The sequence below is a fragment of the Schistocerca gregaria genome, chromosome 1, assembly GCF_023897955.1.
Source record: "Schistocerca gregaria isolate iqSchGreg1 chromosome 1, iqSchGreg1.2, whole genome shotgun sequence".
Classification (NCBI taxonomy): domain Eukaryota; kingdom Metazoa; phylum Arthropoda; class Insecta; order Orthoptera; family Acrididae; genus Schistocerca; species Schistocerca gregaria.
Window position 1 is genome coordinate 576,838,303 of NC_064920.1, and position 15,460 is coordinate 576,853,762.

Here is a 15,460-nt window from a genome sequence, read left to right on the forward strand (position 1 = left end):
TATATAACCATTATGTGTGACCTTGTCTTCTACAGACAAGAATTCTTGTAGTATCTTTTGCATACATCATAATATAAACATCAACTGTATCATTTCCTCTCTATGGCAACTGATTTTCTCTCATTTCTTTTCTTGGCATACCAACTCCTCCTAATTATAAGTAGTTCTGACGGGCATGTAAGCAAGTGTAAAAGAGTGCTATAAATATTTGACATTAATGATTCTTTTACCAAAATAATATGGAACAATTTGGTTTTCAGGATGCATGATTGGTGTTAACACCAATAAACACATTATTTGTTAGTCCTACTCATACAACTACACTAAAAAGCAACATTTTGTTTAGAGGCTACCAGTTTGTAATCAGAAATTCGCCCATGGAATAAAAATAGCTGTCCAAGAAAAATTTTAATTTAGATTTTAAACTTGTTTTGCTACCTGTCAGACTTGTAATGAGGTATATGATCAAAAACTTTTGTTGTTGTGTCCTCAAGGCCTTTCTGAACTACTGACAGTTTTAAGAATGGATAGAAAATATCCTTTTTCCTGTCATGTTGTAGGTATGGACATCACTGTATTTCTCAATTTTTGATGGATTATTTATGACACATTTCATTAGGAAATATATGTATTATGACAGTGCAGTCAAAATGCCTAACTCCTTGAAGAGGAGATATGATGACCATGGATGAACACCACGTGTTATTCTTATTGCTCACTTCTGTGCAATCAATACTTTCTTTCTCTGTGGTGGGTTTTCCCACAAAATTATTCCCTAAGACAATACCGAATTGAAACAAGCAAAATATGTCAAGAGAGTGTTTTGTTTATTTCCAAGATAAGCAGTTATGAAAAGAGCCAAATAAGCTGAATTTAATTGTTTGAGAAGCTCAGTAATATGCTTTGTCAAGTTCAGTTGTTCATCATCAATATGAACACCTAAAAATTCAGAGCATTCTACCTCATTCATTGATTTCTGCTCATGTGCTACATCAATTGGTACTACACTCTTTGTTGTACAGAATTGAACACAGTGTGGTTTTTCTTTTCTTTCTTTTTTTTTTTAAATTAGGAAGAAATAATTTTCAGAGAACCACTTAATAATTCTTTGGAAAATATCATTAACAACTTCTTCAGTTGCTTTCTCTCTAATGGGATTTATTATAACATTAGTATCATCTGCAAAATTGCCAGTGCATAAGCATTCTATTAAATATAATGACAATAAAGAGTAGAAATTCATATGCCTCTGAATAGTGGCAAACATAACAAAAGTGGGTAGCATCAACATCCTAGTACAATATAAACTGACCAATGAAACTGTAGGCACCGGAACTGTACAATAGAATTTTGAGGAACTGAACCGCTCACAAGGGCTACCAGCAGCCATATGAAGATTTTTTTGGGAACAGTATGGGCTAGAAACCACCAAAAAATTGTCTACAGGCAAGCTGCAGCTGACCATTTAGTAAATTCCCATCTTTTCTCTCAATATGTTTATAGATTTCTAATTCTTCCCAAAGGTCCATCCTGCACCCTTTGATTTCTTTGTGAAGAATAACTGTGTCTTCCACATTTTTTGGAGTGTGGTTGGCAATCAGTAGAAGTTCAGCAGATGTAGAATTATGTATATTATTAGTTCCTTCATTTCCTAACAGATGCTCTTTGTATCTTGTCCTCACAGCTCTGCCTGTTTGACTAATGTAATAGCTTATATAGTTATTTCAGGTTAATTTAAAGACAACTGAAATGGAAAATGAGTCACCAGTATTTCCCACAATATGCAATAGTCTTCTCTGCAAACTATTGTCTGTATAGAAAGAGACATTACAGTTATATGTATCATTAGAAGATGTGTAATACTTAAGAAATATTTCCTAAAAAGGGAATCCATAAGAATATCTTATTGTGAGAGAAACGATTGTTGCAAAACGTCAAACATTTTATAGAGGTTTTCTTTCTGAAGATGTGATCTACAATGCTCTGGTCATATTCATTGTTGACAGTGATCATTTTGATGACATTTAACTCATTTAGCTGACTGGAAGGTGATAAAGAGGTAGTTAAAAGATGGTGTATGGTGGAATCTAAAAATGCTAGTTTATGAGGTTTTGAATACACCAAGTCAGTGAGGATAATATTATCTGAATAAGTTTGCTTATAGAAGATGTTGAAATTGAAGGATTCATTTTCTGCAGAAATTGTTTAATCAAGAAACTTTATAACCCCTTTTCCATTCTGAAGTTCTTTATGAAGCAAATTTCCTCGTGGAAGTTATTAAATGCATTGAAAAACATGTCCAGCTTGTCATCACTGCCATCAAAAGTGATGACAATATCATTAACATATCTCACACAAAAACCAATTTTTTTATGTAATTCCAAATTAAAATTAAAGATTTTTTTCAAATGCATTGATGAAGACGTCAGTCAAAACGCCAGCAACTGGGTTCCCCATAGCCAAACTGTAAGATTGATTATCGTTCTACCAGATTCCACAATAGATTATATGATAGAGTTGTTAATAAAACATACATTATGTTTATGAAGGCTGAGAACAATTTATTATACGAAGGACTAAGTACCATCTACCATCTCAGCTTCATAAGAAGCCTGTCATTTGGAACCTTATTATTGCTTTAAGTTGGTTTTAATCTCTTAAGCTGGATCAGGTCAACCAAGTCAAAATATGCAAATGAATTTCATAACATAACAGATAAAGAATTGGCATTGCAGTCTGATGTTTATACTACTGAACACAGACTAGTAAGAAGTATTAATCATAAGCTGAAAGAAAATCAAGCAGTAATTTCCAAAACTGACCCAAAACTGACAAAGGCAATACTGTTGTCATTTCTCATAAAAAAAGAGTATAAAAAAACCATCGAGTTTTTGAGGATACTGACATTGTTGAGGCTTCTGTAGATCCAAATGGAATAGGTAGCACCCATCACAAGTTAGCTAGGCATCTTCAGCATCAAATTAAAGATTCATTTGTTTTCGAACAAAACTTCTCTGTTGAAAATAATAAAGATTTAATTGGCAAAATTCAAATGATACAGTGCACAGCTGATACCAGCTGATATTGTCAGTCTGTATACCCACTTGCTGGTATTTTGACTGACATCTTCATCAATACACATGAGAAAACATTCTTCAGTTCCAATTTTGAATTACATCAAAAAATTGGTTTTTGTGTGGGGTATGTTAATGGTATTGTCATCACTTTTGATGGCAGTGATGACGAGTTGACCATGTTTTTCAGTACATTTAATAGCTTCCATGAGGAAATTTGCTTCAGCAAAGAACTTCATAATGAAAAATTAGCACTAAAGTTTCTTGATTTAACAATTTCTGCACTAAATGAGTCCTTCAATTTCAACATCTTCCATGAGCAAACTTATTCAGTCAATATTATCCCCGCTGACTTGATGCAATCGAAAGCTCATAAACTAGCATTTTTTCTTTGTGCCATACACCATCTTTTAACTACCCCTTTATCACCTTCCAGTCAGCTAAATGAGATAAATGTCATCAAACCGATCACAGGCAGTAACGGATATGACCAGAGCATTGTAGATCACATCTTCAGAAAGAAAACCTCTCGAAAATGTTCGACATTGTGCAATGATCGTTCCTCTCACAATAAGAAATTCTCATGCATTCCATTTGTAGGAAATGTTTCTTAAGGATTACACATCTTCTAATGAATAAACATAACTGTAATGTCTCTTTCTCTAAAGACAATAGTTTGCAGAGAAGACTATTGCATATAGTGAGAAATCCTGGTGACTCATTTTCCAATTCAGGTGTCTATAAATTAACCTGCAATAACTATGTAAGCTATTAAATTGGTCAAACAGACAGAGCTGTGAGGAAAAGATACAAAGAGTATCTTTTAGGAAAGGAAGTAACTATTATACACAACTCTATCTTTGCTGAATGTCTACTGATTGCCAACCACACTCCCAAAAATTTGGAAGACACAGTTATTGAAACTTCCTGGCAGATTAAAACTGTGTGCCCGACTGAGACTCGAACTCAGGACCTAAAGCTGTGAGTACCAGGCGTGAGGCGTGAGTTGTGCTTCGGTAGCTCAGTTGGTAGAGCACTTGCCCGTGAAAGGCAAAGGTCCCGAGTTCGAGTCTTGGTCGGGGACACAGTTTTAATCTGCCAGGAAGTTTCATATCAGCACACACTCCACTGCAGAGTGAAAATCTCATTCTGGACACAGTTATTCTTCACAAAGAAATTAAAGGGTGCAGGATGGATCTTTGGGAAGAATTAGAGATCTATGAACACATTGAGTGCAAAGATAGGAATTTACTAAATGACCATCTGCACCTTGCCCTGTAGACAATTTTTTGGTGGTTTCTGACCCATACTGTTCCCAAAAAAATCTGCATACGACTGCCGGTAGTCTTTGCGATTGGTTTATTTCCTCAAACTTCTATTATACAATTCTTGTGCCTACACTTTTATTTGTCAGTTTACATTGTACTAGGATATTGATGCTACCCACTTTTGTTATGTTTGCCACTATCCAGAGATCTATGAATTTCTGCTTTTTATTGTCATTATAATTAATAGCAAGCTTATGCACAGGCAGTTTTATTTCTTGTACGATGATGTACTGGAAGTGATATTAATTTCAATGCTGTCATTATGCATGTAATAATGTACTTGTGCATAGACGTCATTATTTTCATATGATAATGTACTGACAATCCTATAAGGGCCTTAACTTATGCCAGTATTTTTGAAGTATTTGTCTTCTTCAATATCTTATTCTATAATCATTGATTTTGCATGTTGTATTTCTGCTGGTAATTTCGATGTGCTTAACCTTACAGTGTATGTATTTTTATTTTAGTGCAAAAAAATAAATGTGGTAGAAAATGTTCACCAATGAAGGGGAAAAATATTGAAAAAATTATATAACTCATTTAACAATCTGAAAGTCATTATTTATTACTTGTTGCCATTTGGCAACGTCAGGCGTTTAGACATAACACACTCTCCAGTTACCAAAACTTTTACAACAGTAAATCAAACAGGATATTAATTAACATATACATTTTATGGAAAAAACATTTCGTGAGATATTTGATTTTGAATTTAAATTTCATATTATTGATCTCAGTGGCATTAAAAGCAGCATATTTGTGTGAAATAAATCTGAAAACATTAAAATCACAGTATTTAGTGAAACAGTTACTGTTCTTGTTAAGGCACAACTCCATGTTACCCGCATTTAATAATGGTATAACCTTTGCAATTTTCATTTTTGCAACTCTGTTTTTATCTAAATAAACAGGGCAGTGTCTGACCTGATCGAACCTGACATTTTTAGTTGGTTGGTGTGAAGCTGTCTTCTTCTTTGCTGGTGGTTTCTCTATAAAACTTGGCCTTCCTCTTTTTGTGTACAACTGAAACCAATTTTGAGCAAAGTTTCAGCCAGTTCAGTCCTAAAATTTGCTAATTGGAGCTCCTTAGCTGGAGACACTGGGTAGCGGATGCTGTTAACTCTACGGTAAAAAATCCAGCTGTTGGTTGTGGCTACATCAACAAGATAGTATAATATTCGAAAGTACCACTTCTTACTCGGAATTATGATTCTGTATCTGCCGCCATATGCTTGCTATAAATTTGCACAATTTTTGGACTTCTGTCATACCTCTTTACATTGCTTGCAGGGTCACTTCCTACAAACATGGATAACAACATGACTGTCAAGTTGTCCTTCCAGAGCACATTTGAGATCTCTGTTCCTTCATAATTTCCAATAAACTCAAGTATTTTACCCCTTCCTCTTCACTCAGGGACTTCCCATCTGGGAGTTTCTTATTGTGAACTGTATTTCTTCTAACAGTCCCTAGAGATAAAAATGCATCTTCCCTTCAAATAATGCATTTGCAGTATTGATGTGTAATAGTTATCAAAGTAAATTTTGTGATTTACATTCTGGCATAATCTAACAATCACATTGCTGCTGGCACCAGTCGCGACTGAGATGTCACAGCAGACGGACATGGAAAGTGCGCGATCTGGCAACCGCCACCACGCCAACTGGCTGCGGTCCGGCAGGGCCTGCCCTGCCGGCCGCCTCGCCATCAGCCGTTGCAACTACGATGAACCAACCTGCGGAACAGGGAAGAAATAGTACCTCGACCATGGAGCCGATCCTGGACACCAATATGGACTATGCTTCGGACTCAAGCGCCACTACAGCAGAGGACGACTGAGAAGACAGGAGACAGTCCCCACTGTACCTACAAAGCAGACGAGACAGATCCTCTATATGTCACGCATCGCACCGCGACACAACAGAAGAGGGATTCAAGCAGCCACTGGTGAAAAAGCAGGCCACGCGAAAAACATTACAGTTTTTGTGAGAGAACTGGACCTGAGCAATCGCTACCAGCCCCTGCAGGCGGAGGTGGCGTTCACTTGAAAAGCAACAGAGTCAGAGGGATGCGCAACGGCGTGCTGTTAATGCACCACAACAGCGACAGGACGGTGCACCACCATCGCCGGGCTAGACTGAGGAAGGTTGTGCACCACCGCCAGCTACGACTGGACAAATTCCACCGATAGTAATGATGTGTAAGGAATATTACACTGACTTCCGAAATTGGCTGCATGCAATGTGTACGCAGCCGTCCACCGTGTGCCAAGTTGGAAATGGCGACACACTGAAATTGCAACTCAACTCGACTGACGACTATGTGAAATTTCACGATGAGCTCGGGAGGAGGGGCGTCCCAATGTACACATTTCAAGCTGTACGACCTCAGGTTTACAGCATCGGTAGTTGACCACCACCGCATGCCAGGCACTAATGAGAAGATGGGCCACAGAATTGTCATACTCCCTGACATGCCAGCTCACAGAAGAATATTTGAGCTGACCAGATTGTACGAGTTGGACATTGAAGTTGAGAAGCTTTGGAAGTCAAAGTCGACCTCCGACCTTGAAGATGCTAATCCGACGCATCCCGCCGTCGCTGCCAAATGAAGAATAGACGCCAGGTTTACAGCATCGGTAGTTGACCACCACCGCATGCCAGGCACTAATGAGAAGATGGGCCACAGAATTGTCATACTCCCTGACATGCCAGCTCACAGAAGAATATTTGAGCTGACCAGATTGTACGAGTTGGACATTGAAGTTGAGAAGCTTTGGAAGTCGAAGGGGCCGGTTCAATGTTTCCATTGCCAGGGCTTCCGCCACATTGCCCGCCTCTACACCATGCCTTGGCTACGCATAAAGTGCGGCAGGAACCATGACAGCCGATAGTGCACTAGGGGCTGCGACCAACCTGCCACCTGTGACCTCTGCGGCAGTAGTCATCCTGCTAACTTCTGCTCCTGTGCCCGGCACAAAGAAGAGAGCCGACGTCAGCAGGGCCTTCACCCTGCTCCGCCGAAGCCTACATGGAACCAACAGTGCTGGCAACAACTGCCACCACCACCACCACCACCCCTGCTGACTGCTGAAGCATAGGTGTGGCCCACACTGATGGAGAGGAGAGCCTCTCGACTTCGCTCACGACAGACTGCTACAGAAGCCATGCAGCAGATGCAGCCACCTTCGACCACGTCAACTGCCCCACCCAGACCAGCAGCACCACCACCCTCAAGCCAGTCAACTCCTCCAGCACCACAACCTTCGCAGCCTGAACTGAAGGATTTATTTACGTTATTGCTGATCATTGCGCCGTCACTGGCAGAGGTCACCAGGACATTGGCCCAACTTCCAGCTACCATCGTCGCCACTGTTGACGGGTCGATTAGCAGAGCCATCCATGCAATCAGAGAAGCCACTGTCCACCACACCTAGAGACCTTCATCTGGAAGACCTTCGCATCCTCGAGTATAATGCTGACAACCTTACTCATGATGTGGCCGAACTCGAGCAATTTCTTATCAACCATAATATCGACGTCTGTCTTGTAAATGAGACGTTCTTAAAGCTGGGGATCAGAAGCAACATAGCCAACTAATGTTGCTACCACACCGACAGACTTACTCATGGAGGTGGCACTGCAATTTATATACGTCGCTCCATCCGACATTATGAAGTGCAGGCGCCCAACAAAAAGAAGCATAGAAGCAATGGCAATCATCGTGGAAACCAGGACTGGCCCAGTGACGTTTGCTGCGGTATATTGCAGCCCCCATCGCCTACTCGACCTTGAAGACACCAGAACACTATTAAGAATTCCAGGAAAGATTCTTATAGCAGGTGACCTGAACAGCAAGCACACTGCCTGGAACTCGCTGAATACGAACATGAGTGGGTGCCTTCTCCTGCAGACCATAGAAGCAGCTCAGGCACATGTCTGTGGCCCCGAAGAGCCGACTTTCTACCTGTCTAATGGCACACCGGACATCATAGATGTGGCAATTACAAAGGGCATTCCACAATATATGATGGCAGAAGTGATACACGGGATGAATTCCAACCACTTGCCGGTCTTATTCCAGCTACAGGCTGCTCTGGAACTTTCTACAGGATGCCTCAACCTGGAGCACACCAACTGGGATTGATTTCGTGACTGTGTCACTTTCTCAATCGACGTCATAGACCACAATGCCGAAATCAACGAGGCCTCTGTCGAACAGCTAACCACATCCATCACAGACACACTGAACCTGGCCACACCACCTCTGAAGCCACCTCATCTCCCAACACCGGGCCTGCCTCAGGACATCTTGGACTCCATAAGAACCAGAAATAGACTTTGTCGTGATTGGCGTCTCATGCATGCTGCGGAACTTAAAAGGCACTTCAATCAGCTACGGAGAGACATAAGGGCAGCCATTATCGAACATCGCAATCAACAGTGGGCTGCAAAGCTCCGATCATTTACGCACGGCCCTATGAACTTCAACTAGATCAGGTTCTTTACCAACAGAAGAAGCCGAATCCCGCCTCTGACAATGGACAACCGCACAGCATATAGATCGGAAGATAAAGCAAACATGCTGGTGGACGTTTTTGAAGCGAATTTCAGACCGCTGGATGATGGAGTAGACCCCCAGCGGTTTGCAGAAATCAGAGACAAAGTTGCAGACGTCCTCCATGAAGAAGATGGTGCACATGATAACCCCATCCCTCCCGTAACACCTGATGAAGTTGAAGACGGCATCCGGGCATTTCCCACCAACAAAGCTCCCGGTTGTGATGACATCACAAGAAGGACATTACAATAACTCCCGTAGACCGCCATAGTATGATTGGCGGCTATCTTCAATTGGATTTTTACAATGGCAACGTACTCAGAGGCATGGAAGCACTCCATCTTGGTGGCTGTCTCGAAACCTTGGAAGAACAGGCAACTACCGACCAATCAGCTTTCTGTCATACCTAAGAAAACTCTTTGAAAGGCTCCAGCTGCAGCGGCTCCACACCATCCTGGACCACCGCCGAATCCTGCCTCCGGAGCAATTTGGCTTCTGATCAGGACACTCCACAACACATCAAATTCTTCGGGCGACAGAATACATCACAACGGCCTTCAACAATGGAGAGTTCTGTGGTGCTATTCTTCTTTACGTGACAAAGGCATTTGATAGCATGTGGCACCAGGGCCTCGTTTGGAAGCTCCATGCATTAGTATTCTCCAGGGCATACGTCAAACTCGTTGCTGCCTACCTCAGACAACGCACCTTCACAGTCAGAGTCAGTGATGTGCTTTCCATAGCACAACCTATCCGTGCAGGAGTTCCACAGGGTTCGGTGCTTGGGATGGTCCTTTAGTCCGTCTTCACCTCGGACCTCCCTTCACCACCACGTGTTGAAAAAGCCATTTACGCTGATGATACCATGTTTACGCTGATGATACAATGCTTTACACCAGGGAAAAATGACTCGAAGTACTTGTCCCACACTTGCAAAGTGCCTGCTACGCCTTAGAAGACTGGGCAGCGAAGTGGCGTATCCATTTTAATCCACAGAAAACGCAAACTATTGTCTTCACCAAGAGGCGGCCTGGTCCTCGCCAGCTTCATCATCTTCATAACCTTCAGCTCTATGGAACTGAACTGCAGTGGAAGGACTCCGTTAAATACCTTAGAGTGACCATGGACAAGCAGCTTACATGGAAGCTCCATGTCAACGGCATCCGCGCCAAAATGTCTCGAAGGATAGGGGCACTTTACCCCTTCATAAACGAAGATTCAGACCTCTCGATAGCAAACAGTCTGGTGATATTCAGAATGTACATCTGCCCCATTGTTGACTACGCCTGTGAGGTAGTGAGGTATGGGGCAACACAGCAAAGATACATCTTCAGCGCCTTCAATCGCTACAAAATAAGGTACTTTGTCGTGTTTTCCACGTTCCCCCACAGTTCCCGCACCAGTACATCCATGACGTCCATGAGGCCACAGATGAACTGGAAGTGCCACAACGACATCAACAGATAACACAAAGAGTCTACACAAGGACTGGAACTTCCGCAAATCCCTTGATATGAAACCTTGGAGTGCTGCATCAACCAAGGGAATGCTATGCACATCCCATGGCCATGCTGGTACGGTAATGTAAATAATCCGAAATAAGACAGAATCTGCACCAAAGACAGGAGATAATTCATGCCCGCCCACACCCAAGACACACAAGCAAATAAAGATGTTACACACAAACCCACCCCCCAGAGAGAAGTAGGAAATGCTCCTAAGCAAACCCTATACAACCCAGCTGCCGTAGAACAACCTGAAGCAAGCGGAAGTAGCTGGTGGCACCAACATCTGGCTCTGCATCATTCTTGTCCCATTCATTTTCATGTCCTGTATATACATCTCCATTTTGTAAGCAAGCCCAGATACACCACAAAGTAAAAGCAGTTTATATCCATATTTATGGGGTTTATCTGGCTTGTACATTTTGTGACGATGCCTGGCTTTGGTAGCACACATCTGTTCATCTACATTAGTATTTGCTAAATTGTCTTGAAAATGTAAGAAGCACCTCGCTTGCACAAATTTATTGACAGTAATATTGTCCTGTACAACTGATGGGCCCACTATGTTATTCTACTACATCCTCACATGCTTTAGTGTTACAACAGAAGAGAGGATACAAACACCTAAAAATTTTTGAATATCTTCTATAGTAACATTGCTGGGCTTAGACAAAATCACCTTGGTACTATAAAGCATAGATTCGTGTGAAATTAACTCCAAAATATTTTCATTGAAAAAATACAAAAAAAGTCATATGGAGTTTCCTTTGCTAATAGCTCATCTGGTAAAGCTTCTTATCCAAGAAAAGGTTGCTCTACATACTTCATCTCTGCTTTCTTCCACAACACATCTTGTATTTTCTTTATCTGTGATGTATTGTTCTTACCTTGCGCAGATATTGCAGCAGCAGTGCCTCTCATACTTGCAGTTGTAGTACCTGCTGCAACTATAGAAGTGTCTGCATTGATTGACTGCCCAGCACAATCAGAATCATTTGAAGTCACATTGGATTCGTTGGACGGTGTGGCTGAGTGGTTGTAGGTGCTACAGTCAGGAACCACGTGACCACTATGGTCACAGGTTCGAATCCTGCCTTAGGCATGGATGTGTGTGATGCCCTTAGGTTAGTTAGGTTTAGGTAGTTCTAAGTTCTAGGGGACTGATGACCTCAGAAGTTAAGTCCCATAATGCTCAGAGCCATTTGTACCATTGAACATTGGATTCAATAAGATTAACAGTTTCACTGTGTGATTTCACAGATTTATTGCTGGTGTCACATATTTCATCTTCACCACCACTGTCATCTTCACTTTTACTCGGAACTGGTATTGAAAACCAAATTTCTTCTGTCAACTCCTTTAATCATCCATCGGCATCCACAAAATAAACTTTTTCAGAATTCATGATACCTAATTTTATAAAAGAAAGAGCATAAAATCACTGAAATTGCAGAAATTTTGTCAGCACTGAGTGCAAGCTTTCTAAGCAAATACATGACAATGCTACGACTGAATTCATAGTCTTCAGTTAAAACTTGTGGGCTGAGAGGCTGTGGTCAATGTATAAAATTTCCACCTAATGTTTCATCTCCATCTGTGGGAGACATCTTCTGAGGTCGTCTGGCTACTGTACGCAGTAGCCGGATGACCTCAGAAGATGCCTCCTGCAGATGAAGATGAAATGTTGGGTGGATATTTTATACATTGACCACAGCCTCTCATCCTGGAAGTTTTAACTGAAGACAACACCGGCCATGAAAGCCTACATTGTACGAATGCATAGTGTTGCCAAATGGTAACATGTAATTTTCTTTACATACTAACTTACTTTTAAGGAAAAAAATTAGTGTTTAACATGTTTTCTACTCCTATTAGATCTCTGTAACATGATAAAATTTGTTTACTTGACAGAAGTTGTGTCAGTTTATAATGACATTACGCAATTTAATGCTCAACAGTGAGTAAAATTCACTGGAGCGCTCTTTGGTGCATTTCTCCTCAGTTCAAGACTGTAGAGGAAACGATCAACTAAATGCTTAGAATAGACTCCAATGTATACAATATGCATGGTGTTGCCATCTGGCAACAATTAGTACACCGGAAGAATGTAATTAATGTTAGCGTTGCCAAACAGCAACACCATGCAGTGTGGGGTCAAGCTTATTGGCTGTATAGACTGCCAAGCATACGTGTTTATTGGTGCATGCTACTAAGGTGCTCTGGTGCTCTCCACTCTTCCTCAGTCAGCATGTAGCTACTAACATGGTATGTTACACTTTAATTGATTGGTTTTACTGATGTGACAAGCCCTTGTTTCTAAGGACCTTAATTTTTACATATTGACATACACACCGTTTCTGATACATGTCATGTGGAGACAGCTTTTACTGATGAATTGCTAATGTGAAGTTTGTAAGTACTGCTTGCCATGTGTTGGTATATATCATGTTGTTTGTGATATTTCTACAAATGTTGTAGAGAATAGTTTCTGCTAGACATGTAATATTAGTCCATGGCATTTTCATTATTAGTTACCACATTGTATGCAGGTTTGCCTTCTGAAGAAGACATATTTGAATCAGTGAATACCTTGGTCAAGGTTATTTATTGTGACTGGTTGGTTGTCTTTTATTCCTGCTGTAAAGCAAATATCATAGAATCTAGATACATTTATCCATAACTACCACAGAATTAATTAAATGAAATAAAATAACAAGGTAGATGTTCCATATCATCATATTTTTCATAGTTAGTTTGTGGTAAAGGAATTTTTCTTCATTAAGTCATGTATTATTTTCCCAATAGTCTCTCTTGTAAATTAAAAATAAAATTAGTTCACAGTAAATTTATCCTTTGTATGGCAGGTTATGTGGCAGTTCTTACAATACAGTTCCCACTGGTTGCTTGGACAACTTGGTATGCTGGAACCAGGAGAATCTGCACCACAAAGTCCTCCTATTATACCTGCAATTGCATCAAGGCCTACCCCTGTGTGTTTGCTTCATACTATGTTTCATGTGGGTCATCGCCCATTTGACCAGGTGAGTCTTGGAGTGGGTAAAGAAACACATAGCCAGATGAAAGTGAAGATAAATATATTGCTGCACTTGACATATGTTATACTGATACATTCTCTTAGCTACACTTTAAACATCTGCACATATTCATTTATTTTTTCAGTTACCAGAACCAAACATTTTTCTATTTACTGAAATATTGAGAACAATGTAATACCTTCTATAATGTCAACTGAATCCCAAGTCATTTGTGCAAGTATTTTATTTCCACACAAACCTGATGTATAGCCTCAATTCTCATTCATACTGGAATACATATCTCACACACTGTCAATGTGAGAAATGAAAGTATTGACAATCAGTACGTATTAGAAATATTCTCTTGATGAACTGATTAACAAGTTGTTCCAGAAACCAGTAAGTTTGAGTTGCTTATACATCTCTGTTATACATTTGGAAACAAACGCACACTGTCTGCTAACAAACTCCACTGATTGATTACTAATAATCACAAAAATAAAAGAAATTTAAAGTGGCCAGTTGCTGTAACTGCCCATTAATCAGTTTATTTGCTACAGCACTGATTTCAAAAAAGTTCTTTACCATTTTACTTCAAATTTTCTTAAGATACTCTAATAAAATTTGGATGGCCACAGACTATATATCTTGTAAATATATATAATACAAATGTTGTTAGCAAGAGTCTCAAAGTTCTTGATCGATTTATTTGAAATTTTTGCACAATTCTCCAATAAACATTCAGACAAACATAGGCTATATATATTTTGAAACAGTTCTGTACAGGTTTTCTGTAGAAACCAAATGCAAGAGAGAAATGCTGGCTGTGAAAATGTGTGGTTTGGTTTTCTTTCTCACAGTCAATTTTAATTATGATATCAGAGCATTTAAACCATTAGACAAATTGTTTTTCCTTTTTATTCTTTCTCTTTGTATATATTTTAAACAAAATTTGTCTTCATTTTATTGCTCACAGTCAGTTTTAATGGAAAACAGGAAAGGTGTGATTGCGTTTATAGGCTTGTGGTTATAATACTACTACAGAAACTGAATGATCTGAAACTTTGTAACCCTAACTGTAAGCAGATTAAAAACATGTGAAATACTCTCATTGAAGCTACTGATTTGCCAGATCCAGCACTGGAGGTCTCTCTCATATTCTGTATACCAATGGTCCCAATGAACTTACCCATTCATTTTAAGAGACTTCAATTTCCAATCAAGGCTTCATTTGCATCATCACTAAACAAGGCTCTATGTCTGAGAAAAGAGGAGGTGGACAGAGAGGATGGAGGAAATGAACTTAAGAGATGGGGAAATGGGGAAGGGGGAAAATGACAGAGAGAAGAAGAAGGAGGTGATGAGCAAAGAAAGGAGGGAGGAGGAGCAGATGGGCAAATATAGTGTGGAGGGGGAGACTGACAGAGAGAGGAGGCAGACGGACATTAGGACACACATCCAATTCACATACACATTTAGCAATTGTGAAGCATTACCATATTCACTAATCTACAACTAAAGCTAACTAACTCCTTTGTTTGATTAAATTTCAGTTTTTATTTCTGTGCAGTTATTATTAATTTTACTCAATATTTTGTAAATTATGAAAAGGGGTGTAATAGATGTCAGTTCTAGATCCTTGTTTATCTGATGAAGTATAATGTAAGCTGTAGCATTGGTAAATACAAGGTGTCCCAGGAGTAACAGTCAGTATCCAGGAATAGGGCAGGAATGATCATTCGAAGCAAAAAAGCCTAATAAACATGGGCTTAAAATATATACATTAAATCTATGAGCACTTTATTTTTGATACTTTAAAATAAATCTCTTTGACTACAAATTCTTTGCTTTCCAGATTTTGGGAAAAAGTAGTGTGAACAGAAAGAAGAAAAAAACTGTCTAGTAAACATGAGCTCCATACATTATGAGCTATCAGCAGTTGTTCAGTAGAAGAG

At 39.9% G+C, this 15,460-nt stretch overlaps 1 protein-coding gene across 1 annotated transcript in view; it reads left to right on the forward strand.

Moving 5' to 3' along the window:
- The window catches only part of LOC126356663 (uncharacterized protein KIAA0825 homolog), a 217,822-nt gene that overhangs the window by 199,053 nt on the left and 3,309 nt on the right, over positions 1–15,460 (forward strand). The window contains exon 12 of the mRNA XM_050007389.1: positions 13,335–13,511. Within this exon, the coding sequence (XP_049863346.1) occupies positions 13,335–13,511 (177 nt within the window). The remainder of the gene's footprint in view (positions 1–13,334; positions 13,512–15,460) is intronic.